The following is a 26,698-nucleotide window of genomic DNA, read 5'->3' as shown; positions in this document are numbered from 1 at the left end:
CGGACCTGAGCACTGCCTCCCCGTGTGAGACTCTCTGGAGCCGGGCCGTGTGCAGCGACGGCAGCGCACTCCACCACACCGGCATCCAACCACCTCACCTTGCTGCTCGCTTCGGCTGTGTTCAGTGCTTCATTCTGGAAATGGCACTGTGATCAGTCTCTAGACAGAAGCCTTTGTACTTATCTTATTTCTGTAGGATACAGTCACAGACTTTGGAATCTCTATGTGAAAGTGGACTGTTAGAGAAAAAGGAGAAGCTCCACAGCTAGCAGTGCAAACACAGGGCGGAGGTCCCGACGCTTTAATTGCTAAGTGTGCACTCCTCTAACTAAAAGAGAAACAACACTGGCAAAGTTATACCACTTTAAGTATCCAACTTCATTCTTTCCCTCAAAACAAATTCTCTGAAAACACTCTAAAAAGTCAGATGAATACTGTATGAGTAAGTTTATTTTAACCATCAGATATTACAATCTCCCCTTAACTGGATTTTCAAACATAAGAGGTATTTAGGAGTGAGAGAACATGAGAGTTTCCTTTATAAGCAATACACATATTCGTAAAGTTAGGGAAATTAGGATGTCTTAGATAAAATTAAAGCTTATTTCCAAAAAGTTCTCCAAAATGCAACACAAATATTATTTCAATAAAATTGTGTAAAGCAACTAAAAAACCAGGATAAATTTAACAGATCTTCTCCCTCAATAAAGCTCCAAATGATTAAAGAAAAATTCCTAAAGCTACCAAAATCTCTATTATTCCAAAATACAAAAATTTATTTTTCCCACGGCTCAAAAGGTTCAGCAGTAGAGGTCACCCACATGGGCCCTACCATCCTAGACCAGCGATTTTCAACCCTTTTCATCTCATGGCATACAGAAAATAATTACTAAAATTCTGCGGCACACCAAAAATATATTTTTTGCTGATCTGACAAAATAAAATAGGTATGATTCAGATTCATTTACCCTATTGTGTTGGCTGTTGTCATTTTTTAATTTGACAATCTAAGGGAAAAGAGGTCTGTGCCCCTGACTAAATAGTCAGATACTGCACGCTGTAAAACCTCTTGTGGCGCCCCAGTGTGCCACGGCAGCCCGGCTGAAACTCGCTGTCCTAGACGGAGCTGTGCCTTACCTTGAGGGTCTGCCTTTTTGTAAGCATTCCCAGCATCCACAAAGCTGGTAGCAGAATCGTGTTTGCTCTGAAGCTGCATATGGAGCTTGGCTGCCTGACAAAACGCGTTTCCTGCAGCTGAGGAAGATAAAGCAGACAATTAAACAGAGAGGAACAAGTCTCCCATGGAATGGCTCTGTTCTAAGTGCTGCACCCACTCCCAGAAAGTCCCATTCCACCGAAAAGAAGCATTCCAGTCGGAAGCACAAGACAATGTGAGCAAGTGCCGCTTAGAGATTTATAAAAATAGCCAGAAACAAGCCAAGCAGTGATCAAAGCTCTTCTCGGCCACAGAGGACCCCCAAGTGGCCCCTGGGCACTGAGTCTCCATCCTCAGCAACAGCCTCCTCCCAGCTGTTCGATTCTGTTCCTCGCGTGGACTGAACACTGACTGGCAGATTCAAGCTACTAATGCTTACAGAAAGATAAAGCACTGAGCTCAAGGGTTTTATTCAGTCCTCTTTTTATCTTACAGCATTCTCTGGACGTGGTTGTGATTAGTGAAGAAACTGCTAATGAAGTCTTCATGGACAAAATAAGTTTCTCCATGAGTGATAATTAGGCCTACAGTTTTTAAATTCAAAGTTTTTCCTTAAGTTTATGACAAAATCTGACTAAAATTTCGAAGAGGTTTAATCTGTCCGTACCCCACATAGCCTGCAAGTCCGTACACGTCCCTGCAGAATTCACAGCTAGGTTTGGTTACGGGTGCTGCCCAGCTCTCCACCAGGGCACGGGGCAACGTGAAAGACTTAGGACTACATTGTCTCAGAAAAGGTTTTGGATCAGGGACTATGAATTCTGGAGTGGCAAAAAAGAATGAAGAAAGAAATGCCTGGCAGAGAAGTCACACAAACAACGGACAAATGCTTGAAGGCAAGGAAGGGCAGGAACTAGGGCACGACAGCCATGCTGCCCACAGGACGATGGAAGTGCAGGGCCGGTGGGCGGGCAGGCCGACGACACCCACAGACCAGCTCAGGAGGACTGGACATGCTAACACGAGGAACCTGGCCAACGACGAATCTACTTCATCGTGAGGTTCTCAGTTCAGGGAGAGCACTATGGCAGTGTCTCCCAAAAATGGGCAGCAGGGGCTGGGGAGCACAAAGGCTTACGGAGACACAACTCAGTAAGGTTTGGAGTACGGAAATCAATACTAACAGCAATGGGAGGGAAAGAATCTACTACTATCACAATGCCTTTTGCTATTAAAAAAAAACACATTTCAAAAACATACAGAAATTCATGTCAGATGCCTAAGTACCCAGTGCTGGTATTAAATATTTAAATTTCTTTTTAAGAGATTAAACACTCATTTCCATCAAAGCTCCACCTGCTGTCCCATGTACCGCTCTTCCTGAGTTAACCACGCAATCCCACTGGGGTTTCCAGACTACACCCCAGGGGCGCAAGAGGCAGCACAGCCTACCCAGGTTTAACTCTTGCTCTGTGTAAGACAGAAAGAGTGCCCAGGCAGTTCTGAAAATAGTTAACCACCAGCATGGGACAAAGAACCCCTGCCCACCAGGCTTTAATGCTTTTGTTGATGAGTCATGAGGCTGGGGCTCCCAGAGGGGCCAATGCCACCGCAAGGGTAGTAGGAAGGCCCCTGAAGATCCTGGGGCAGCAGCTAACTTCTAAGGAATGTATCAGCTAAATGGAAACTTCGATTGGCTGTGCCTCAGAAGAGTGGGGTAATAGCTTAGAATAGACTGGCACCATTTACACGTGTTCATCCTCACCATCATTACATACAGATCTATCCTATAATCAAAACCAGTGGTTTATCAAGTCTAATGTCACCATTTCCTTCACAGCCTATATCTTTCCTCTTCCACCAGTAATTTCATTTTACAGTTTACCTATGTTGACCAATCACGGTCCATACTTTCCTCGCTGAGTATAACACCTAACAACCAGGCTCTCTAGTGCTAGCTCCATTTCCCCAGACAATGTTTGATTTCATCATTTTATGCTCCCACCTTCCAAAACTAGTTGCCTGCTTACTTTTTCACTAAGTGCTCATTCCAATCACTGCTGACAAATGCAGCTCCATTCCTCCAAACTTAAAAGTGTCTTTAAAGGAGCATGTATTAAACTAAAGTCATATAACCTCTCAAGCTAATTTCCTTCCCCTGTAGAACTGGTCTAATACCTGCCAGGATGATCTCTCAAAAACCCAGCATCAAACAAATTAGCTTACTATTTATAAAAGAACTTTTAAAACTAGAGTTGCAGTGGTGTTATGATCACTGCAAGACAGAAATGATTTCACAGAATCTAATATTTATTCACCGACTACACAAATATCCCGAGCATACACCGTGCTGCAGGCACCAGTCCAGGCCCTGCAGGTATAGCAGAGACAGAACAGAAACGTCCTGGCCTTCTATGGTTTACATTCTAATGAGGGGACAGCACGTAATAAATACACATGCACCATATAAATTAGTAAACATTTCCACTTATTTTTGCTACACGGTGATAAGGACATTGGAGAAAAGGGAAAGGGGTTTCCAGGAAAAACGAAGATGATTGCTATCTTTAAAAAGGGTGGCCAAGGAAGACCTCACTGAGAAGACAACATCTGGAGGAGGTAGAGGAACAGAATCAGCCGCACCCTATTTCGGGGAAGAGAGTGCCAGAGGGGCTCTGAGGAGGGAGCCAGGTGGAGGAGGGGAGTGGGTCTGAGATGAGGTCAGAGACAGGAACTGAGAATCTGGTTGGTGCCAGAAGGCCACTGTTAGGGACTTTAGCTCTTCTTTGCAATGACATATAGCAGACTTACATTTGAACACAATTAATTTTGGTGGTTCATTAAAACAGGCTTGGGAAAATGTAGAAGCTGAGATGTCAGAGTAGGCAAGAGATGATGGGGGAAGGATAAATACAAAGCCTCGTTAGATATATTAATGCTAACCGCCTCCCTGCAATGAGATCACCTCAGGGTTAGAATAGATGATCATCAGATAAAATAAAAAAGTGGTCTTTTTAGATAAGATCACTTTTCACCTCTGATTATAGGATGTAAACACAACAAAAGATATAAATGCTGAAATAATACTCTTTTCTCCTTCCCTCTTTTTCAGTACATTATAATTTAGGCATAAGTGCATTTGAAAACATATAAAACATTTAACATAACCTTTTTACCTAAAACTAAACCTATAAAAAAAATTTAGAGCCACAAAGGAGCTTTCAGATTCACAGCATTTTCTTCACTGAAGTGATTTTAAAGAGCTTGGCCTTAAAAGCAAATGGGCAAACCAGCACATCGCCTTGTATCAATCACATCTCAACAAGCCGGGGCAGGGGAAGCCGGGGAAACGGCCCTGTAGAGGGAAGGGACCCTGCTGTAGATCATGCAGCAGGTACGAGCCAGGGTCAGAGGCCATGTCCCTGTGCTGGCTGAAGGCCACTTCCATTTCACTACAGAAATACTCTACTATGACAAGCCCCCTTTTCTAGAGGTGATGATAAATTTGTTTCTCAAATCAGTGTCAGAAAGACACATCCCCACTCAGACCAATGAAAACAATAATTCTGTTGATTCTATCGTGTGTAATTTCAGTAGGTAGAAAGCATCACTTTAAAAAATCACAGCAAGTCTGTTTTGGTTTATACAAATAACACTCCCATCGTCACATTTCTCAATAGAACCGCAAACAGTAATCACAGAGCAATAGAGTAAGAAACAGAAGTTCTCTGTCTCTACTGCTGTTTATGTAAAGAAAAGCAGGCATTTTATGTCTCCTGCCTGTTTTCACTGAGTCTACCACAACTTCCAATCTTCATGCCAATAGATTGACTTGCGCACATTAGTGAGAATCAAAACTATTCTTACTGTATGAAGTGGTTTATAGAAACTAAACAGATCTAGTCCTTATGTTTACATTTTATCTCAGGGTTTCAACTTTCTTCACTAAATCAAGGTCCTTTAATCCCACCCAGTTCATGCTGGCCACACCAGATAATCAGCACTGACATCTTGCTTAGCGCCAACAGTCTTATTCTATGGGGACAGCATTCATTTATTCCTTCAAAATGATTTTAAAGTTATCTGCCTGAAAAGCAAACAAACAAAAACTGTATACATACCACTCCAATTTTTAGCCATCTTGAACATATTTGCAGCTCTGGTATACATTTCACAAGCCTCTTCTATTCTTGTGTTTCCTCTAAGAAAAATTTAAAAATTAGATTAAGTTTTTCTATGACAACCATACACATCCCTAATCCTCAAATTATAATTATTTAATGAACATGTACTATGTGCTAGACAAGCAGTATAGAACCTTAACAGCTACTTAAAGCGGATACACTTATTCCCGTGTTCCAGAAACTAAGGCATACAAACATAAAGTGACTAGCCCAAGGTCACATAGCAAGGATGCCACAGAACTGAGGCTCAAACACTGATCTGGCTGCCCCAGATCTTCACCCTTAACCAGAGTCCTCTCCATGCATGAAAACTAAAGTTGATATCAATCTGAGAAATCAGAAGAACATTTTTCAAAGGAGACTAAAATTGGAAGGATCAAGACATCTTTACCATGTTAATGTCTAAGAATTTAGCACTATGTTTATTCAGACTTAAAATAGCAGAACCTGAAGCCGGAGCATATAAGAAAACACCACACTGTTCTGTGGCTCTATCAGCTGTCAGCTATGGCAGGGAACAAGCCCTTCTTCCCCCAGTATGGAAGGGGCTTTGGGATCCAGCCACATACCCAGTGTGGAAATGAAATTTACAGCATCCTGAGAGGAGGAAACTCCATTGCTGCTTTTAGAACCTACAGTTTTGGAAAGTTTTTCCACCAGGCAGCTGATTCCTCTAAGGCAGTCATCCCAAACTACAGCCCGGCCCATGGGCACATGCGGCCCCCTGAGGCCATTTATCTGGCCCCCACAGCACTTCCAGAAGGGGCACCTCTTTCATTGGTGATCAGTGAAAGGAGCACTATATGGCGGCCCTCCAACGGTCTGAGGGACAGTGAACTGGACCCCTGTGTAAAAAGTTTGGGGACCCCTGCTCTAAGGAACAGTTTTAGCTGCTTAGAAATTTCTCCTTACATAAAAGCCAAAATAATTCTCTGTAACTTCCACCAGTTTTAAAATCAACCTTGTTTTCACTAAGCAAAGGCCCTTCTATTAAAGATATTTCTCTCTCTTGTCTGTCTATATTATAAACACAGAATAACCAAAGGAAAACCATGATAGAGCAGCCTGTAACTGTGCTGTACACATAATGAGTAACTGAGAGTGAAATATGGACATAAAGACTAAGAGACAGGAGAGGTCAAGGATGACAAGAGTGGGCATGATATGAACATGAGTGAGGGTATCCGCATATGCCAGGCTTTGAACTCCACTTAGAGGCATGCAGCTCAGTGTCAATCCCGTGCAGTAGGGCTGGTGGGCCCAGGCAAGAGTAACTACTAACTGTCTGACTCAAGGCTAGTTCTTTAGGTCTTTGGGCCTCTATTTTCACATGTATAAACTGAGTATGATATTATGTATACCTTTGGGTTGTTATGAGGATCAAAAGAAATTACCCATATATAGTTGCCATTGTAGAACCTGACCCAGACTATGTACTCAATCAGGGTTATTATAATCAGATTCATGTATTGAAGGCATAAAATCCTTTAGGGATATTTGTACATCATGTCTAATAAGGTACTTGTGTCTAGAATATATAAAGAACTAGTACAACTCAATAATAAAAAGACTAATAACCCAATTAAAAATTAAGTCAAGGATCTAAACAGACATTTCTCCAAAGATACAAATAGCCAATAACCACATGAGAACATGCTCAACATTAGCCATCAGGGAAATGCAAATCAAATGATACCACTTCATTTCCACTAGGATGGCTAGAATCAAAACACAGGTAATAACAAGTGTTAGGATGTAGAGAAATTAGAAACCTCATGGATTGTTGGTATAAATACAAAATGGTGCAGCCACTTTGGAAAACAGTTTGGCAGTCATTCAAAAGGTCAGACACAGAGTTAGGATATGATCCAGAAGTTCTACTACTAAATATAAACTCAAAAGAAATGAAAACATAATGTGCACACAAAAACTTGTATGCAAATGTTCACAGTGGCATTACTCAAAGTCAAAAAGTGCAAACAACCCAAATGTCCATCAACTGCTAGATGAATAAATAAAATGTGGTATACATATAACATGAAATGTCATTAGAAATGGAATGAAGTCCTGATAAATGATATAATGTGGATGAACCTCGAAAGCATTATATACCAACTGAAAGAAGCTAGTCGCAGAGGAGCTCACACTGTATGATCTCATTATATAAAAGGTACAGAACCGGCAAATCTAGAGATGGGTTACTGGTTGTCTAGAGTAGGAGTGTTGGGAAAAAATGGGGGCGTGGGGTGACAGAGCTTCTTTTTAGGTTATCAGTATGTTCTAAAATTGACTGTTGTAATGGTTACACATTCTGTGAACATACTATAAATGACTGAATTCTACACTTTAAATGAGTGATCTTTATAGTATGCAAAATTACATCCACATACATACATACACACACATACACATAAAACAAACAAACAAAAAAAACCTTTGGGGGATATGTCACACAGCACAGGACAGGATGGCAACAAGCCATACCCAAAGTGAAAGTGTCACAATAAGCAAAGCCTGCTCTCACTCACACTTCATGTTCCTTTTCCTCCAATTCAAATCTATACATACATTTTTAAAAACCCAATTAGCTAATCTCCACAGTGGAAAATTTCTAACAAAGTTTTCAATCTTAGCCATAGCTTCTTGGAGCTAACAAAGACTTGTCACTTTCTCGTGTCTTGTTTTTCTAAAGTATAACAGGAATCTTTAACTGTAATTATAGTACAATCATTCTTCTTAAAGGTTTCCAAATAAAACTAGCTTAGTTAAAATGTACTTTATCCTGTTATTTTCAGAGACAGAATGCCTACATCATGTCAGGTTTTATGCTGAATATTCCCAAGTGTTATGTCATCTTCATTATTACAACAATCATGAGAGACGTTATGTCCACTGCACAGAAAGCTGTGTCTGGACGTCCATGGCCTGCCTAAGATCATTCAGCCAGTCAGTCGGTGGAGCTGATGCCTGAATTCAAGTCTAGTGATCACTATAAAAATATCAAGTGAACCCTGCCAGCCTCAAGACCCTTACTTCTCCTAAAACAGAAGTGTTTATTTTAAAAGCAATATAGCTGGACCAGGTGGTGGCACAGTGGATAGAGCATTGGACTGGGACGCAGAGGACCCAGGTTCAAAATCCCAAGGTCACCAGCTTGAGCCCAAGGTCTCTGGCTTGAGCAAGGAGTGACTTGGTCTGCTGTAGCCCCCCAGTCAAGGAACATATGAGAAAGTAATCAATGAACAACTAAGGTGCCTCAACTAATAATTGATGCTTCTCTTCTCTCTCCCTTCATGTCTGTCCCTCTCTCTGTCTCTGTCATAAAAATAAAATAAAAGCACTAGAAAAACTCAGTTGTTATACATAGAACTTAAGTTTAAAAGCTAATTAAAAAATGTACTTTTGAAATTATTCCAAATGCCTATTCTTTTATATAAATGAAAGTTATTTTTTGTAAGTTTTAAGGACAAATATTCAGAGTTCACATTCAATAATTCAACTGATTGCTATCCAGAGACCACAGAGTGAGGTAGAAGATTCTTGAACACAGAAACAACTTTCTGTGAAGGAATCAACATTATCAAGTGATACAATATATGTACATGACACTAAATTGACATTAAGAAAACTAGATTGAGCCAAATAGACTATTTTTTGGTATTATGGTATCTTGACTTTGAAGAGGAAAACACTCCTACCCCCATGAAGAAATCAGTGACCAGCCTGCATAAGAACCACCAGCACCAGCCCCACCACCGAGCAGCCCCAGCGAAACTCCAGCTCCTGGGCAAGGCTGACCTCCCTCCTCCTGTGGACCTGCTTAATCAGGAATCACTTACTGAGATCAGTGTGTACCAGAAAAAAACACTAAGGAAAGAGTTTCTGCCCTTGAGGCTATCAAAATGCTAAAGGAAGAATATGCAACTTCAGGTTAGAAAGGGCCAGTGTCCGGCCCCGGTCCATGTCCCACCAGGAAGCTTGGTCAGAGCACATGTCTCACCAGACACCAGTGCACAGGGGAACTGTGTCTGTGAGTCCAGCCTGTGAGTCCCTGCCTCTCTTAACAATGCCATCCTTTTCATTCCCATTTAGATGACTGGGGACGGGGGGAAGGCTGGAGAATCAGCTCTGAAAAATTATAGCCCATTATTTCAGAGAGCTCAGGTGTTATCCTTTAGAAACCAATTAATTCTCAAATAATCTAAAGTCTTGGTTTTTCCTTTTGAAACTAAATAAAGGACACCTCATTTAAAATGGAGTTGAGAAGCCCTGAAAGGGGCATATCTTACCCACCTACCACTTGTTACAGCCTGAATAACCAGCAAGAAAAATAATTACTTTGACAAGGGAGGACATTCGCCACATGGAATTTCATCTCCTATTTTTTAAGACAAAGGAGGAAGATCCCTCCCTGCCCCAGAAATAATACACTAACCGCTACTTGCAGCCAATGATAAACGACCAAAACTTTAAACTTTTGTTCTTCTCCAGGGAACTTTTGTTCAAAACAGCTCTCCCCACTGCCTCCTAAAGCCTAATAAAAGCAAGCCCCTCTCCTCTGTTCTGCACACTGGCTTATGGTTTTCCTTAGCCTGCTTGTCCCAAATTGCACTGCTCTGCTATTCTCAAAGAAACCCACTGGCTCATAAAAGAACTGGTTGTTTTATTTGCCAGCTTGCCATTACCACCCAGATTAACGACTATTGTGGAGCACTGTGAAACACCAACAATTACAGTACACGCACTTTTAAACCGTGGACGGGAGGATGAAGACATCAAAGTGGAATCATGGGCACAAAAGGAATACACATCATGAGATGTATCCAAAAGAAAATGTGACAACTGCTGAGGTAGTAATAAAGCTGCTTCTAAAATCACCACTGTTAGGTTAGAAATGTCATAAGAAGTGACAGTGACAACACTGCGATGATGTGAAAGCAGAACTAGAGACAAAAATCAGGCCAACCTCAGATTACACCGACAGATGTCAACTGTATCAAAGGGCTGAAAACAGGGGTCATTTTCAGTCGTGCTCAGGACCCGCCGGGAAAACACCACCCAGGAGGGGTCTCCCTCTTCTTGATCCTCCCCAGCAGCATCTCTTCAGCCACTGGGCTCCTCTCTGGGGAGGGACCGACAGGCCTGACACAAGCCTCGGTGACAGTGCTGACGACTGGGTGTCTCAGGGGAAGACACTATCCATTGTTTAGAAAGTTTCCCCATATGTCCCTCTAACAAGTGTGCAGGCTCTCCACACCAAGCAGTACTCCCACTCTGTGGCTACCAGTCAGTGTCCTATCATTTACAATTCTGAGACTAACTACCTAGAGTCAGTGCTGACCCCACAGGTTAAGGGCTCAATTCCACAAGACTGCCCTACTTCAGCCACCAGTCCTAAGTACTAACTAGGTCCCCGGGGCACTCACATCTCCAACACGTACAAATCAGGGGCTCCCATGACTGTTAAATTGAATAATTTGCTAGAATAACTCATAGAACACAAGGAAACACTATATTTACCACCAGTAGTTTATTATAAAGGATATGACAAAAGCACACAGGACAAGGTATGGGGGAAGACAGTTCATGGAGCTTCTATTTTCCTCTCCGAGTGTGCCACCTCTCAGCACCTCCAGGGACCAACCCAGAAGCTCTCTGAACCCTGCCATTCAGGGCTTTTTCTGGAGTTTCATTACACAGCATGATTAATTAAGTCACTGGCCACTAGTGATTAATTGTCAGCCACTCTCCCATTCCTGAAGGGGGGTGGTGGGACTGAAAGTTCCAACCCTCATACCACATGGTCGGTTCCTCTGACAATTAGCCCTGATACTGTAGCCATCTAGGGACTCACCTTATTAGCATAAGCTCAGGTATGCTTGAAAGGGGCATAAATAACATAGGATACGCTTCTCTCACCCTTATCACTGAGGATCACACAGGGTTTTCTGCAATCACAGCATCACAGCCATATGGAACTATTTATTCTGATATAGTTTATCTTTCATAAGCAATTTATTTTCACCTGATACTTCATTTCTGTAACCACAGCTTCTAGAAACTCGGAGACTGCCTAGATAAATGTAACCATTTCAAGATTATTTATTTCTGGGTTTAATATATGTATAAACAGTCCAACTTTTTTCACATGATGTAGGAAGTAGATAGCTGCATCAGGGGAGAATGCTAATTTGCATTTGTACACCAAATGCCTGACTAGGAAACATCAGTGAAGACTGGCAGTAGCAGTATTGAATATGTTCTATTGGAGCTCTAAGACTAAAACAAGCAGGGAAATGGGTAGAAAAATAACACGGAAACATTTGTTCTGATAAAGTACAAATAACTGAACTCCCCCCACACACACAGACTTCCCCTGGAGAAAAGGGGAAACAGAAAATACTAGCCTGACCAGGCGGTGGTGCAGCGGATAGAGTGTCAGACTGGGATGCGGAGGACCCAGCTTCGAGACCCTGAGGTCGCCAGCTTGAGCACGAGCTCATCTGGTTTGAGCAAAAGATCACCAGCTTGGACCCAAGGTTGCTGGCTTGAGCAAGGGGTTACTCTGTCTGCTGATGGCCCGCGGTCAAGGCACATATGAGAAAGCAATCAATGAACAACTAAGGTGTCGCAATATGCAACGAAAAACTAATGATTGATGCTTCTCATTTCTCCATTCCTGTCTGTCTATCCCTGTCTATCCCTCTGACTCTCTCTCTGTCTCTGTAAAAAAAAAAAAAAAAAAAAAAGAAAAAGAAAATACTCACAGACTGACACACAGGTAACGGATGTTTTCCAGAGCAGACAAAAACACTAAATGCCTAAGTAAGGAACGAAGCTAAGCATATTGAAAAAGACTCATAGTATAAAAGTAAATAGTATAAAAATATCCTAGATGTTAGGGATGGCTATCAAGTCATACACTCTGATAAGAGAAAATCTACCTTCTTCTCAATTGCACATGGACCATTAAATAAACACCAATCATACATCTGGTGGCAAAAAGAACCTCAGTAAGTTCTCTGGTTACAATGAAATAAACCCAGAAACAATATTGTATAGGGAAACAAACACAAAATGCTATATGTTAGGATCTATGGGATACAACTAAAATATTAATACAGTTTTAACAAAAACTCAACCATAAATATTTGAATCCATATAAATAAAATAATGGAAATCACAAATTAAAGGCCACTACCTACCCTACCCTCCAAAGCCAGGGTGGGGGAAGAATAAAGGAAAGCAATACAGGTAAAAGCAGAAATTAGTAAAGCAAAAAACAGGATTCTAATAAAACTCCTAAGACAAAATATTAGTTGTTTAGACAGAAAGAATCAAAAGAATCAAGAAAAAAGCAGAAAAGCACACACACAAGAGAAAGAAGTGACAAGAGGGAAATTACTGAAATAAAGAATATTTTAAAAAGTCATAGAAGACAACTCTGAAGATAAAATTTAAAACTTAAAATAATTTCCTAGAAAAATAAATTTACCAAAACTGACCTCAGTAGAGATCAAAAGTTTAAACATTACAATTTCAGGGGGGTGTATAAAAAAACCAAACCCTACACACCAAAAAACCAAGATAATTTCACTGTAGGAGGATTCTACTTGTGAACCCCAAAAAGAAATAATCTGTGGAAAAGGACTGTCCTTAACTGGGCTCAAGTTCATAAACAGCCTCTAGTAGGAGGCTGACAGAGTGAGAGCACTGAATTTTGGGAAAAGCCACCAATCAAGCTTTCAATATTTGGTACAATTCCTCTGCTGTTTATACCATCTGAATCAATCACTACAGAGAAACCCTGGTTTTCTCTTTCAAAACAATGGACCTCCCCTGTCCAATCAGAAATGCTCAAATTGTATCATCTATATCCACCAATCAGTACTGCACACTTTTGAAACCTCATTTAGATAAAATTGGGAACTTGGGCAGGAACGTTTACTTTAAAAGGCCTCCTTCCCTATGTCTTGATGGGGCAGAATTCAGGTTGCTTCTTGGATATGTGTCTCCTAGGCTGCAGCTCTTTTTGCTCAATAAACGCTTTTTATTCTTTATAATTTTCTAAAATTAAGTTTGGTTTACATATTTAAACCTTCAAAGGCCAGAGCATAGGAAAAAAAAAACCTTCCAAATTTCTTTTTTTTTTTTTTTTTTTTTTTTGTATTTTTCTGAAATGAGAAGTGGGGAAGCAGAGAGACAGACTCCTGCTAGCGCCCAACCGGGATCCACCCGGCATGCCCACCAGGGGGCGATGGTCTACCCATCTGGGACGTTGCTCTGCTGCAACTGGAGCCATTCTAGCACCTGAGGCAGAGGCCATGGAGCCATCCTCGGCACCGGGGCCAACTTTGCTTCAATGGAGCCTTGGCTGTGCAAGGGGAAGAGAGAGACAGAGAAAGTAGAGGGGGAAGGGTGGAGAAGCAAATGGGCACTTCTACTGTGTGCCCTAGCCGGGAATCGAACCCGGGACTTCCACATGCTAAGCTGATGCTCTACCTGAGCTAGCCAGCCAGGACCCAAATTCCTTTTTTAAGGCACTTGTAACATCAATAATATATAGTTCAATCTGATAGTCTATATACAAATAAATTGTAAATAAAAGACTTGAAATAAAATATTTAAAAACAATCCATTAACCTGACCAAGTAGTGGCACAGTGGATAGAATGTTGGCCTGGGATGCACAGAACTCAGGTTGAAAACCCTGAGGTCGCCAGTTTGAGCGCGGACTCATCCAGCATGAGCGTGGGCTCATCAGCTTGAGCATCGGCTCATTCAGCATGAGCATGGGCTCACTGGCTTGAGCGTGGGATCATAGACACGACCCCATAGTCGCTGGTTTGAGCCTAAAGGTCACTGGCTTGAAGCCCATGGTTGTTGGCTTGAGCAAGGGGTCACTGGCTCAGCTGGAGCCCCCCAGTCAAGACACATATGAGAAAGCAACCAATGAACAACTAAGGTGCCACAACGAAGAATTGATGCTTTTCATCTCTCTCCCTTCTGTCTGTTTGTCCCTATCTGTCTCTCTCTGTCTCTTTTGCTAAAAAGCAAAAACAAACAAACAAAAATCCATTAGTCTGTTAAAAGAAATACATAGAGGAATTATTCAGGGAATACAAAGACAGGTCAGTATGAGGAAATCCATGAATTAACGTATTAACAACAAAGGAGAACAATCATGTTTATCTCTGCAGATACTGAAAAGGTCTTCAAAATATAACTTTTCATTCAATCTCTAGTGAAAATATCCATTAAAAGAAAAATTGACAGGTATGTCCTTACCATTAAAAATATATATTTGAGTGCAAGAAGGTGTTGATCTATTAACTTGTTATATTTTAATGAAATACCATTCATATCATAAGCTCCATTCAAATACAGAAATAGCTAATGTTCTGAAATTCTTTCACAAAGTTTCCTTGCTGTGAAATCTAATTAGGAATCAGTCAGTGAAAAATATTTGAAGGTAGAAAAGCTTTACCAATTTTATCAACTAATTAAACACAAAGTAAAAATAAATTATAGGCACTGGTCGGGTGTCTTAACGGTAGTGTTGGCCAGGCATGTGGAAGTCCTGGGTTTGACTCCTGGTCAGGGCACACAGGAGAAGCGACCATCTGCTTCTCCACCCCACCTCTTTCTCTCTCTTTCTCTCTTCCCTCCCATAGCCACTGCTCAAACAGTTTGAGCAAGTTGACCTGGGTGCTGAGTATGGCTACATGGCCTCAACTCAGCTAAAATAGCTCAGTTGGAGCAGTGGCCCCAGATGGGCTAGAGCATCACCCAGTAGGGGGCTTGCTAGGTGGATCCTGGTTGGGTGCATGCGAGAGTCTGTCTCTGCTTCCCCACTTCTCACTTAATAAAAATAAATAATAAATTAAATAAATAAATAAATTATAAAGTCCCCTATAACTAGAATGCTTGTATAAACAGTCTTGGTTTTTATCTCTTGGCACCTCTACCCCTTATAGTTATAAGAATTCAGAGCTCTGATCACCGAACGTTCAAGCTTGGCTGTACCATGGGTCAGGTACAGAGCCCTACCAGACTTCCACCTACCAAACAAGTGCTGCCACTACAGCTGCCTGGCTTGAAACTGACACCTGCCTCTCCACCTGTAGACACTGCCAGTGACTGGAACTTCCTGCCAGATACTCGCTCTATTCACTTCTAACACATAAGCTCCCACTCTGTGTGTAACCTGTGTATCTTTACTGACTTACTGGGAGGTCTCCCCTAATTAACCTGGCATTGTGGAAAGATACCATGTTTGAGTGACTCCTGCAGGGATGCTCCCTTCCTCACCATGATAAGCACACCACAGCAATAAGACAGATTCCCAGGAGCTCACATTCTAGAGCCACACACCACTATAGGGTCATCCCCTTTTCTACACACCTCACAGGGCTCACAAGAATGAGAGACTAAATGGTGAACACTGCAAAAAATACAAACAGAAAAAGGCCAATTTGGTAATAGTTTATTATTTGATATACAAACTATAACTTGACATCATAATTTGAAAACCAAATGATTACAATTAAAGTGGTACCTTGAGATATGAGTTTAATTCATTCTGTAACCAAGCTCATCAGTCAACTCGTATATCATACAAATTTCTCCCACTTAAAATAACTGAAATAGATTTAATCCATTCCAGCCCTGTGAAACATCCCCAAACCATCCTAAATTATGAAAAAAGACATTTTTAATTAAGAAACACACATGTATACTTTACCAATGCTTAACAAAATATATGAAATAAAAGAAAAAAGTGTTATTTAGTACTGTATTCTTACCTTGGAGACAGACGAGTGCAGCTAATGGAGGTGAATGGCAGAGGAGGGGAGAGGAAGGGATGCAAGCACTGTAGGCATGTAAACTAAAACTGCACTTTCTTAGCACTAAATGTAAACTAAAACTGCATTTTCTTTACTTTAAACTTAACCTAAGCTTAACATTACGTATTTTTCATTTAATCATCACCTGTTTTTGCCTTTTTGGCTGCACTTTCAGCACTTTCACTTGCAGGACTTCTGAATAAAAATCTACCCAAAGAGGCATGCTTTTGCCTGCCTTTTAAAATGTTACGGAAATGTGACAAACAAGTGTCATTAAAAAGTGCTGAAGCAGGACCAGTTGAAACTTTTTCTGGGTGTTTCTTTTCAATGAAACTTGAAACCTTCTCCCACATTGCCAGCATGTCTTTAATTTCACTTGTAGAAATCACTTCCTCCGACTCTACCTCCTCCTCACTACTAATCTCTTGCAGAAGCTCCATGTTTATCATCTAAAGCTCCTTCAACTCAGTTGAGAGTTCCTCCTCATGTTCTTCGACAAGCTCATTTACATCACCCTCATCTACCTCCAGACCCACTGACTTTCCGAGGGACACAATCTCCTCCAACACTTTTACCTCAGTCTCGGTCCCTGGTTCGAATCCTTCGAAGTTCCTGTCTGCAACATCAGGCCATAACTTTTTCCATGCTGAGTTCAAGGTTCTTCTTGTAACCTCTTGCCATGCCAATCAATAATGCGTAAACATATCACGATGTTGTAGTGATCTTTCCAAAACTCTCAAAGGGTTAGAATTATATTCTCAGTCACCTCAAAGCAGGGGCGGAACAAGTGCTTTGTGTAAAGCTTTTTAAAGTTGGAAATGACCTGCTGATCCATAGGTTGCAAGATTGAAGTCATGTTGGGCGGGAGGTAGAGGACTTTCACGAATTTGAACTCATCAAGAATGTCATCTTCAAGACCAGGTGGGTGGGCTGGAGCATTATCAAGGATTAGTAATGCTTTCATCAAGAGTTTATTTTCTTGAAGATATTTCTTCACTGCAGGGCCAAACAGGAGATTTACCCATTCAATAAAAAACTGCCGTGTAACCCATGCCCTAGTATTGGCGTGCCATATAACCTGCAGTTTTTCTTTAAAAATCTTGTGAGTCTTAAAGGCTCAAGGATTTTCAGAATGATACACTAGCAGTGGCTTTATCACCGCTAGCATTTGCACACAATGCAAGGGTCAGACAGACCTTCAAGGGTTTATGGCCTGGCAGCTTCTTCTCTGCGTGATGAAAGTCCTCCGGGGCATTTTTTCCCCAAAACAATCCTGTTTCATCACAGTTGAACACTTGTTGGGGGATATAGCCTTCCTTTGCAATAAGCACAGCAAAACGTGCGATGTACTTCTCAGCTGCCTTAAAGTCAGCACTCGCAGCTTCACCATGCCTCACCACCGAGTGGATGCCAGATATCTTCTTGAAATTTTCAAACCAGCCGTGACTTGCCTTAAACGTATCTTCTGCTGCCTCTTTTGAGGTTGAAGGTTCTTTCTTCTTCAAGTCACTGTAAATAATACGTGCCTTTTCGCATATTACAGTCTCTGTTACTGTATCTCCTGCCAGTTCTCTTTCACCCACACCACACCAGCAGAAGCTTCTCCATTTCTTCATGGATATTTGTCCTTAATTGGGACAGAATTGTAGTTCCTTTCACTGGATTTGCGGTTTTGATGGCATCCTTTTGTTTAAGGATGGTACAAATTGTAGATGTATTGCAGTCATACAGCCTTGCCAGTTCAATCACTCGTACACCACACTCATGTTTTTCTATTATTTCTTCCTTTACTTCTATCGATATCATTCTCTTCTTCTTCTCACCACTGTCCTTTACACTCACTTTCTTTAGCCCATGATAGCACACAAAAAAAGTCAGTAAAAAATGCAAAAATGATGCAAGAACGAGTACAGCGCACGAGATTCGACTTGATTCTGTGGGTAACATGTGAGAAAGAATGAGATGCTGGTGTTGTACTGCCAATACTGGACCCATGCGCCAACACGCCAACTAGCAGCAGCTTCCCGAATCATGACTTATATCTCGGGATTTCACTCAGATCTCAAACAAAAATACAAACCAAGGCACAGCTCATATCTTATAAAAAAAACACACACCGTATGTTGGTCTGCTCGTATCTCAAGGTACCACTGTAATAGTAATATAGCTCTGTACAGCTTAATAAGCACTCGGATAGCTCATTCAATCCTTACAATTCTGAAAAGTAAGTTACTTTCGTCTGCCCACTTGAAAGCTGAAAAAACAAAAGCTCCAGATATGATTTACTTGGCCAGGGTCACCAAATTAGTAAATGAGAGAATTGTAGCTACATTTATTATAATAGTTCATACAGAACATATATTGTATAATATATAAATAACTATCCAATATATAGGTTATTCTATTTTTTCCATTAGTACATCAGAAATATACTACTTGTCTCTAAATTGGAGCTAATTACCTTTTTTTTTTTTTTTTTTTTGTATTTTTTTTGTATTTTTCTGAAACTGAAAACGGGGAGAGACAGTCAGACAGACTCCCGCATGCGCCCAACCGGCATCCACCCGGCACTCCCACCAGGGGGCGAAGCTCTGCCCACCAGGGGGCGATGCTCTGCCCCTTCGGGGCGTCGCTCTGCCGCGACCAGAGCCACTCTAGCACCTGGGGCAGAGGCCAAGGAGCCATCCCCAGTGCCCGGGCCATCTTTGTTCCAATGGAGCCTTGGCTGCGGGAGGGGAAGAGACAGAGAGGAAGCGGGGGGGGGGGGGGGGGGGGGGGGGGGGGGGTGAAGAAGCAAATGGGCGCTTCTCCTATGTGCCCTGGCCGGGAATCGAACCCGGGTCCCCCGCACGCCAGGCTGACGCTCTACCGCTGAGCCAACCGGCCAGGGCTAATTACTTTTTTTTTAAAAGTTCCATCTGCATCTGAATATTTATTTTAACTGAGGAAGATCTAAATGCTTTACAAATGGCATAACAAATCCCCACCTTATTTTAGAAAACCTTAAGCAAAATCTTTGTCAAAATAAAGCTGTGCAAAAGAATACTGATACTTAATGGTCTACAATGATTAAGAACTATTCCCACCCTTGGCAGGTAGCTCAGTTGTTTCGAGTATTGTCCTGCTATGCCAAGGCTGCAGGTTGGATCCCAAATCAGGGCACATAAAGAATCAACCAATTGATACATTTAAATAAATAGAATAAGTAGGTGTTTCTCTCTCTCTCTAAAATCAATCAATAAAAAGATTATTTAAAAAGGTATACTCCCTATTTTCACAAATAGATAAATTACAGACATAATTATTTCAAGGTAACCCAACAGGATTATTTCATTAAATTTACTTTGACACTGCCAGATTTATGTCTCTTTCATAAGCTTTGAGATTGGAGAACACTCAAAAACAAGAGAAGAAAGCGTTAACCATCCAGAACATCTTCCCACTGTCATTCATAAGCAGCCATTCTCTTTGATGTGATTGTGCAGGCTATCCCCAATCTGGTCTCCTGGTAACAGAATGGAGAGGATCTTAAGGGAGGCTTCAGACATGCAAAAGGATCTTCCAGTCAAACCCAGGCCATACTAAGCAGTTTATTTAGAGATCACACTAAGCCCTTGATTGAGATTCTAAATTGGAATTTGAAAAAAGTACCAAACTCAATAGCTCACCTCTGGAAACACTACACTTTTGCTGGTAGTTTTGCTATACTATATTACCCATTCAGAAAGAATATGTTTAATTTCATTTCACAACTACAAAAACACATCACTGTCTAACTGACAGTCGAGAAGAACACAGAACATCACTAACAGTGGTTTCTTGTGATGGTTGCATCTCCTAGGCATCTCTTCCTGTGGGGGATGGTGAGGAACAAACACTGAAATTTCTAAGACAGCACGGAACTTGTACTGTACACACAAAATATATGAATGACTTTTTCTTGGGACTATATAATGCATATTTTAAAAATCATATTTTATTTTCAATCACAGGTGACATATATATTAGTTTCAGGTGTACAGTCCAGTGATTAGACATTACATAACTTACTAAGTGATCATCCCAATAAATATCTAATGTATCTGACACCACATAATTATGAGAATATTATTAACTATATCCCCTATGGCTGCTATACATCATGATTTGTTACTTGTTAATCCCTTCACCTTTTTCACTCATTCCCCCAAACCCCCCTCTCATCTGGTAACTGTCAAAAAGGTCTATCTATGAGTATGATCCATTCTGCTTGTTAATTTATTTTGTTTTTTAATTCAATTGTTGATAGACATGTATTTATTGTCATTTTATTGTTCATATTTTTAAATCTTTTTTTCTTCTAGTTCTTCTTAAGGAAGACCCTTTAGTATTTCATGTAATGCTGGTTTGGTGGTAATGAACTCCTTCAGCTTTTTCTTGTCTGGGAAGCTCTTTAACTGTCCTTTGAATCTAAATAATAGCTTCGCTGTAATCTTGGTTCTAGGTACTTGCTTTTCATCACTTTAAATATTTCTTGCCAATCCTGCCTGACCTGTGGTGGCGCAGTGGATAAAGCATCGATCTGGAAATACTGAGGTCGCTAGTTTGAATCCCTGGGCTTGCCTGGTCAAGGCACATATGGGAGTTGATGCTTCCTGCTCCTCCCCCCTCCTCTCTCTCTCTCTCTCTCTCCTCTCTAAAATGAATAAAAAAAAAAAAATATTAAATATTTCTTGCCAATCCCTTCTGGCCTGCAAAGTTTCTGTAGAGAAATCAGCTGACAGTCTTATGGGAACTCCCTTGTAGGCAACTATTTTTTCTCCTGCTTTTAAGATTCTTCTTTAACCTCTGACATTTTAATTATAATGTGTCATCATTCTTCATTTCAGTTAGTATAGCCTTCATTTCTGACTAGTCATTTTTTATGCTGTTGCAGTTCTAAGTTCATTGAGCAACCTTATAACCAGTGTTTTAAACTCTGGATCTAGTAGCTTGGTTGTCTCCATTTTGTTTAGTTCTTTCTCTGGAGTTTTGTTCTGTTCTTTCATTTGGGACTGGTTTGTCTCCTTGTTTTGGCAGCCTCCCTGTTTGTTTCTATGTGCTCAGTACAGCTGGCTTGGTGGAGTGGCCTAATGTAGTAGGTGTCCTGTGGGTCCAATGGCACAGCCTCCCCGATCACCCAGGCTGGGCACTTGAATTATGCCACCTGCCATGTGGGCTGTTACACCCTCCTCTTGTAGCTAAGCCTTGGTTGCTGTTAGCATGTCAATGGTAAGGAATTACCCACAGGTCATGAGCTGCAAGGACTGGCTCTGACAACTGACCACCAACCTCCAACCACGGTGGTGATCCGCTAAGCAGGGGCCCACCCTACAGGGCAGGACTTACTTCAGTGGTGTTCTGGTACCAGTTGAATCTGCCTGGTGAATGTGCTGTTTGTGGAGATGGTTGGATGGAAGTGCTTTGACATGGTCTAAAGCTGTCCACTGGGTAAACTGGTTCTGGAAGACGCAGGCCAAGGTCAACCACCACCTATGTTCTGCCCAGGGCCACCCGGCATGAGCTATAAAGAGATGTGCAGATAGCTGCTATTTGTGGTGGGCTAGGAAGTGCCCAGGTGAGACCAAGCTGTGAAGTAAGGCCAGCTGCTACTACTGCCACACCCAGGGCCACTTAGCAAGAGGTATGAGGCTTGCCGAGGCCAAATATTGCTTGTTTGAGAGATTTTAAGCATGATCCAAGACAGGCTATTTCTATGGAAAAGCCAGGGGAAACAGCATGGGTGGGCCTGAATGTTGGGCAGTGTGGGGCCTCAGAGAATCACCAGGGTGGGGCAAACAGTGTATTGGTGCCCGCTGGCTATGTGAGGGGAGGGCTCAGAAAAGTAACAATCGCCTCTGCTAGCACTTCTATCTGGGAGAAAGCTGTCACACCTAGTCTCAGCCTAATGCTGGATAATTCAGTTCCTCCCCATATGTCTCTGGTGCCTTTTAAGCTGCTGCCCCAGTGCTAGAGCTCACAGGGAGTGAGTCCTAGTAAGTCTGAGCATTGGCCCTTTAAGAGGAACTGCCTGGGACTTTAGCAGCCGTCCCCCTCACTCAGCCACAATCCCTTTTGGTTTTTATAGCCGGAAGTCAAGGGGACTTCTCTTTCCAGCACTGGAATCCTGGACTGGGGGACCCGGGGGCCATGACCCCTCACTCCTCAGGGGAAAACTCCCAGCCAAGATGTCCATCTTGATTTTTATCAGCCACACATGGGTGTGGGACCAGCCCTTTCCACATCTCCTTAAAGATGTGGCCTCTTCTTTAATTCCCTAGTTGTAGGACTTCCATTCAGCTAGATTTCAGGTGGTTCTGATTTATGGTTGTTCTGTAGCTTACCTGTAATTTTGATGTGGTTGTGGGAGGAGGAGGTGAGGGTTGTGTTTACAAATGCCTCCAATTTGACCAGGAGATAACTTTTTTTCATGTACCTTTCATGAAAGATATTTTCATCTAATTTTACTGAAAGCCATAACAAAGGAAGAGCCATAGAATAGCTGTGAGGATACAGTATTGCCACAGAACCACTGTAAGTGGTAGATAAACAGAGTGAAGATAAACTCCCAATAGGTTTTAATCTTCAGTAAAGACCGAGTCCATGATGTAAAATATCTGCAAAATGCAGAGCACGTTAATGATTGCTACACCCTCAAAACAGCAACATCTGTTCTCTTTAAAGCACCAGATGATCGCCTGACCAGACAGTTAAGCAGTGGTTAGAGCATCAGACTGGGGCACGAAGGACCCAGGTTCAAAACCCCAAGACCTCCAGCTTGAGGGCGGGCTCATATGACTTGAGTGCAGGGATGTAGGATCATAGACATGATCCCATGGTCGCTAGCTTGAGCCCAAGGTCACTCACTTGAGCAAGGGGTAACTTGCTTTGCTGTAGCTCCTGGTCAAGGCACATATGAGAAAGCAATCAATGAACAACTAAGGAGACTAAGAAGCCACAACGAATTGATGCTTCTCATCTCTCTCCCTCCCTATCTGTCCCTCTCTCTGAACCTATCTGTCACACATACCAAAAAAAAAAAAAAAAGACCAGCTAGTCAGCACTTAAATATATGGGCTGAAATGATACAATACTCATATCAGTATTGTTTTGTTAATTCAGCAGTCTGACATGGAGGAGGACTACACTGTGGTTTAAATAAAGGATAACAATTACCTAGGAAAATTCTATAGCTAAGGGAAGAGAAGCAGGGTGGAGTAACATATATTCCAGCCCAGAAGGACATTGACATGTGCAAGTGATGTCAAATATAACGTAAGATTCTAAACACCTAAAACTGATACAGAATGTCTTTTCATTGTAACTGGGAGACAAACTAGGCCTGGTTTTTGGCTTCAAATAATTATACACTATTAAAGCTCACAGAACTCTTGAGAATACTCTTCTTCCCTAAGCATTCCTAGAACTAAGAATCACTAAAAATAACACAATTCTCCATAGTATAAGTAACACTTGTATGATACAAAGCTCTTTCAAAATATTATTTCATTAAAAGAGCAATGATCTACCCCAAAGGTTTTTGGCTCTGAAATACCGACAAAGTCACTTGAGTCTGTCTGGTTCTCCTCTTCCTTGATAAATAACTGGGGCTAACCATTTTAATAAATATCCTAATTATTCCCAACCATTCTAAATGTTTTACAAAGATAAACCCATTGAACCCCCCCACACACACACTAAATATGAGATATACTATTATTACCCACTGTTACAGCGAAGAAACTGCGGCACAGAGAGGCTAAGTCAACAGCCCTAGGTCCCAAAGCTAAGATAATATAGTGACCTGCTGTATCCAGCCAGACCTACAAACTAAGTGTGAAAGGTCAAGTCTTCTTATATGGCCTGTCAACACAGTAGGTGATCAACAAGCTTGGAAAAAAAAAAAAAAAAAGATGTTTCAAAACGAAAAAGCTTTCAAAATCCTTTTAGGATTAATGACAAGATTTGACCTAGTTTCACAAAAACAATAATGCAACACTTCAAGAAATAAAATGTGTTCTCCTTGAAATAAGCATCAAGTGCTGTAATGCTCTTTTCTTCTGCTACTTAAAAATTCTCTTCCAGGGAAGGACATCCTGACTTGAAATAGGCTGTGACAATAAATCATTTCCTGGCATGGGGTGCTATGACATTAAATAAATTTTAAATGCTTTCTGAATCAGAGAAAGGATCTGTTGTTTGGTGTTAGTATCAAGTTTTAGGAAGTGTTCTTCTGTATTGTGGTAACTTTTAATGAGGAACAAACTTAGAATTCATTGTTGTCATGTCAAACTACATGTCACTGAAGAAGTTTAGAACTAGTCTTGGCAAACGCTGTCTTTAAGACCCTTGGGGACACGACCCTCAGCTTTCTGTATCCTTTGCACCCCCCACCACTGTGCATCGTGAGAAACCTGCATTTCAGCAATTCCCCAAGAGACGTGTCAACGATGGCCAAGTATTATTTATCCCCAAAAGAACGGAGATGGCGAAATAAGCAGATTCCAAACTGAATTTGTACAGAAATAAAAGCGTGTGTAACAACAAACAGCTAAGTATGGGCCACCTGTCCTTACCAAAAATAAAAATACGCTCTTGGTGTCAGCAGAGGTCCTTTCACTTTCAAAAGGGAAAAAAAAAAAAGCCACAAAATTTCTGCCTCTCTAATCCTAAAGAGCTGAATCATCCACCTATCCAACTGCCACAATTCTTCCAAGAATAAGCTTTGCTTTCTGGAACGTCCGAGGTCAAGACCTTCCCTGGAAGAGCACGAAGCACAGTAAATGAAAAGGATGCCCGGAGGACGCTGGTTCCAGCAGGAGCCGCGTATTCCGCCTCCACAGGAGGCCTGGCTCCTGCATCAGTCCTGGCGACGGAGACCTCGCTGGGAACGTACCCGTTCCTGCCCGAGGGTGTATCACACCGACACCCAGCGCGGCGGGGCGGGGGCGCGCGGGCCCGGGCCCGCCACGCAGCTCCTGGCCGCCTCCGCTCACCGGACACAGGTCCCCCAGCTCGGACCCACCATGGGCCCCACCGTCGGCCTCGCCACTGCGCTGCGGGCCCACGCACCTACGTTGCCGCGGCCTCGCCGTGGGACCGGGCACCGACGCAGGAACAGCCGTGCGCTCGGGACGAGAGGGCGGGGGTCCTGGGGGCCTCGCGCGTCCCCGGAGGGCGCGCTGGGGCTGCAGGCGCTGGAGCTCCCTAGGGGCTCGGAAATCGCACTGTGGAGGTCTGCAGCCCTAGGGCTCTCTGCCGGGCGCGCGGGCAGCGACCGGCGGGACCGGCCGGTGGAGACCCCCGGGGCACGCGAGGTCTAACGCTCACCCAAACAGCCCTCGGAGGAAGGAGTGGGAAGCCTTGACTCGCTTCTCGGCCTCCGCCATCAGCTGCACTGCCTCACGCTCCTTGCCTGCGTTGTCCATGTCGCCTGATGCCGCCGCCACAGCCTTCTCAGCCGTCTGGGACGCGCTTTCCGCGCCTTCGGTCAGTCCTCGCACCCGCGGGGAACGCAGGCGCGGTGTGCATGGATTGCCAGTATTTGTAGTCCTGGGCCCACCCTACAGGCTGGGGGCGCAGGCGCAAGGCGCATGTTTTGCCGGGATTTGTAGTCCCGGGCTTTGCCCGGGCAGTGGGGGATGCCCTAAGCGTCAAGGGCAGATCCCAGAAGAGTGCAGAGCGGGGTGAGAGCGGGTTCCTATCTCGCTGAACTGGCGCCGGCGGGAGGCCCTAGGCCAATGTGAACTGTGGTCCTTTAAATATGCGAGAAATGTAAAATGACCCCTGGCTTCCATTAGCTATCACCTCAAACACTGAGCATTGTGTTGGTTCAGGAATTCCTGCTCAGCACGACTGTGGCAATGGAATGGATGAGCAGATGGGAAAGCAGAATAGAATACACAAACTACAGGCAAATTCCACAAAAGGGAATTTAAAGGAGCCACAGAAAATAACTTCATTAACTGTGTAATGCCCATTCACCCACTCACCCACCCACCAGCAACAGCTGGCAGAAAGGTCCATTTTTATCTCCAGAACAAGACATTTAAAAATGTATCATTTCCCCCAATATAAGTTCAGGGTTATTTTTTAGTTTCCCCACATTGCAACCTTCCATTGGTCTCTCTTCCTTGGTTGTAACTGAATTGCATATATGTAAGGTGACCAATCGTCCTCCTTTAGGGAGGACAGTTCTTCTTTTGTAAGTTCCGTCCTCCCTAGAAAAGTGTCCTCCTTTTTGATATTGGAAGACTAATCTGTAAATGTCCATATTAGATCGATGCAGAGTCAATCCATTGCGTGTGATGTGATGTATTTGTATCTAAATGATTACTTTTTTCTTACAGTTATTATTAAAAATTATCAGGCATGTAAGCATAGTTACAGTATAAAATATTACAAATGTTTTTATTATGCATTTATCATATTATAGTGTATTATTTTTACAATAAATAAAATGTTTCTTTTATTTACGGTATTGTTTTCTTCAAT

General features: G+C 42.3%; 1 protein-coding gene across 3 annotated transcripts in view; it reads right to left on the bottom strand.

The window, feature by feature from the left end:
* NAPB (NSF attachment protein beta) overlaps window positions 1-25,764 on the bottom strand; it is a 50,506-nt gene extending 24,742 nt beyond the window's left edge. For 2 of the 3 annotated variants that reach the window (XM_066236015.1, XM_066236017.1), the window contains exons 1-3: window positions 25,620-25,764; window positions 5,278-5,357; window positions 1,138-1,254 (exon numbers count right to left, since the gene is read on the bottom strand). In XM_066236015.1, coding sequence (XP_066092112.1) covers window positions 1,138-1,254; window positions 5,278-5,326 — 166 coding nt within the window. In that variant the 5' untranslated portion in view covers window positions 5,327-5,357; window positions 25,620-25,764. Of the gene's footprint in view, window positions 1-1,137; window positions 1,255-5,277; window positions 5,358-25,534 lie in introns of all 3 variants that reach the window. The other variant, XM_066236018.1, reaches the window with a different exon arrangement.
* Window positions 25,765-26,698: the final 934 nt, after the last annotated feature.

This window comes from Saccopteryx bilineata, chromosome 6 (assembly GCF_036850765.1).
Source record: "Saccopteryx bilineata isolate mSacBil1 chromosome 6, mSacBil1_pri_phased_curated, whole genome shotgun sequence".
Classification (NCBI taxonomy): Eukaryota; Metazoa; Chordata; class Mammalia; order Chiroptera; family Emballonuridae; genus Saccopteryx; species Saccopteryx bilineata.
This window is presented reverse-complemented; position numbering and strand designations above follow the sequence as displayed.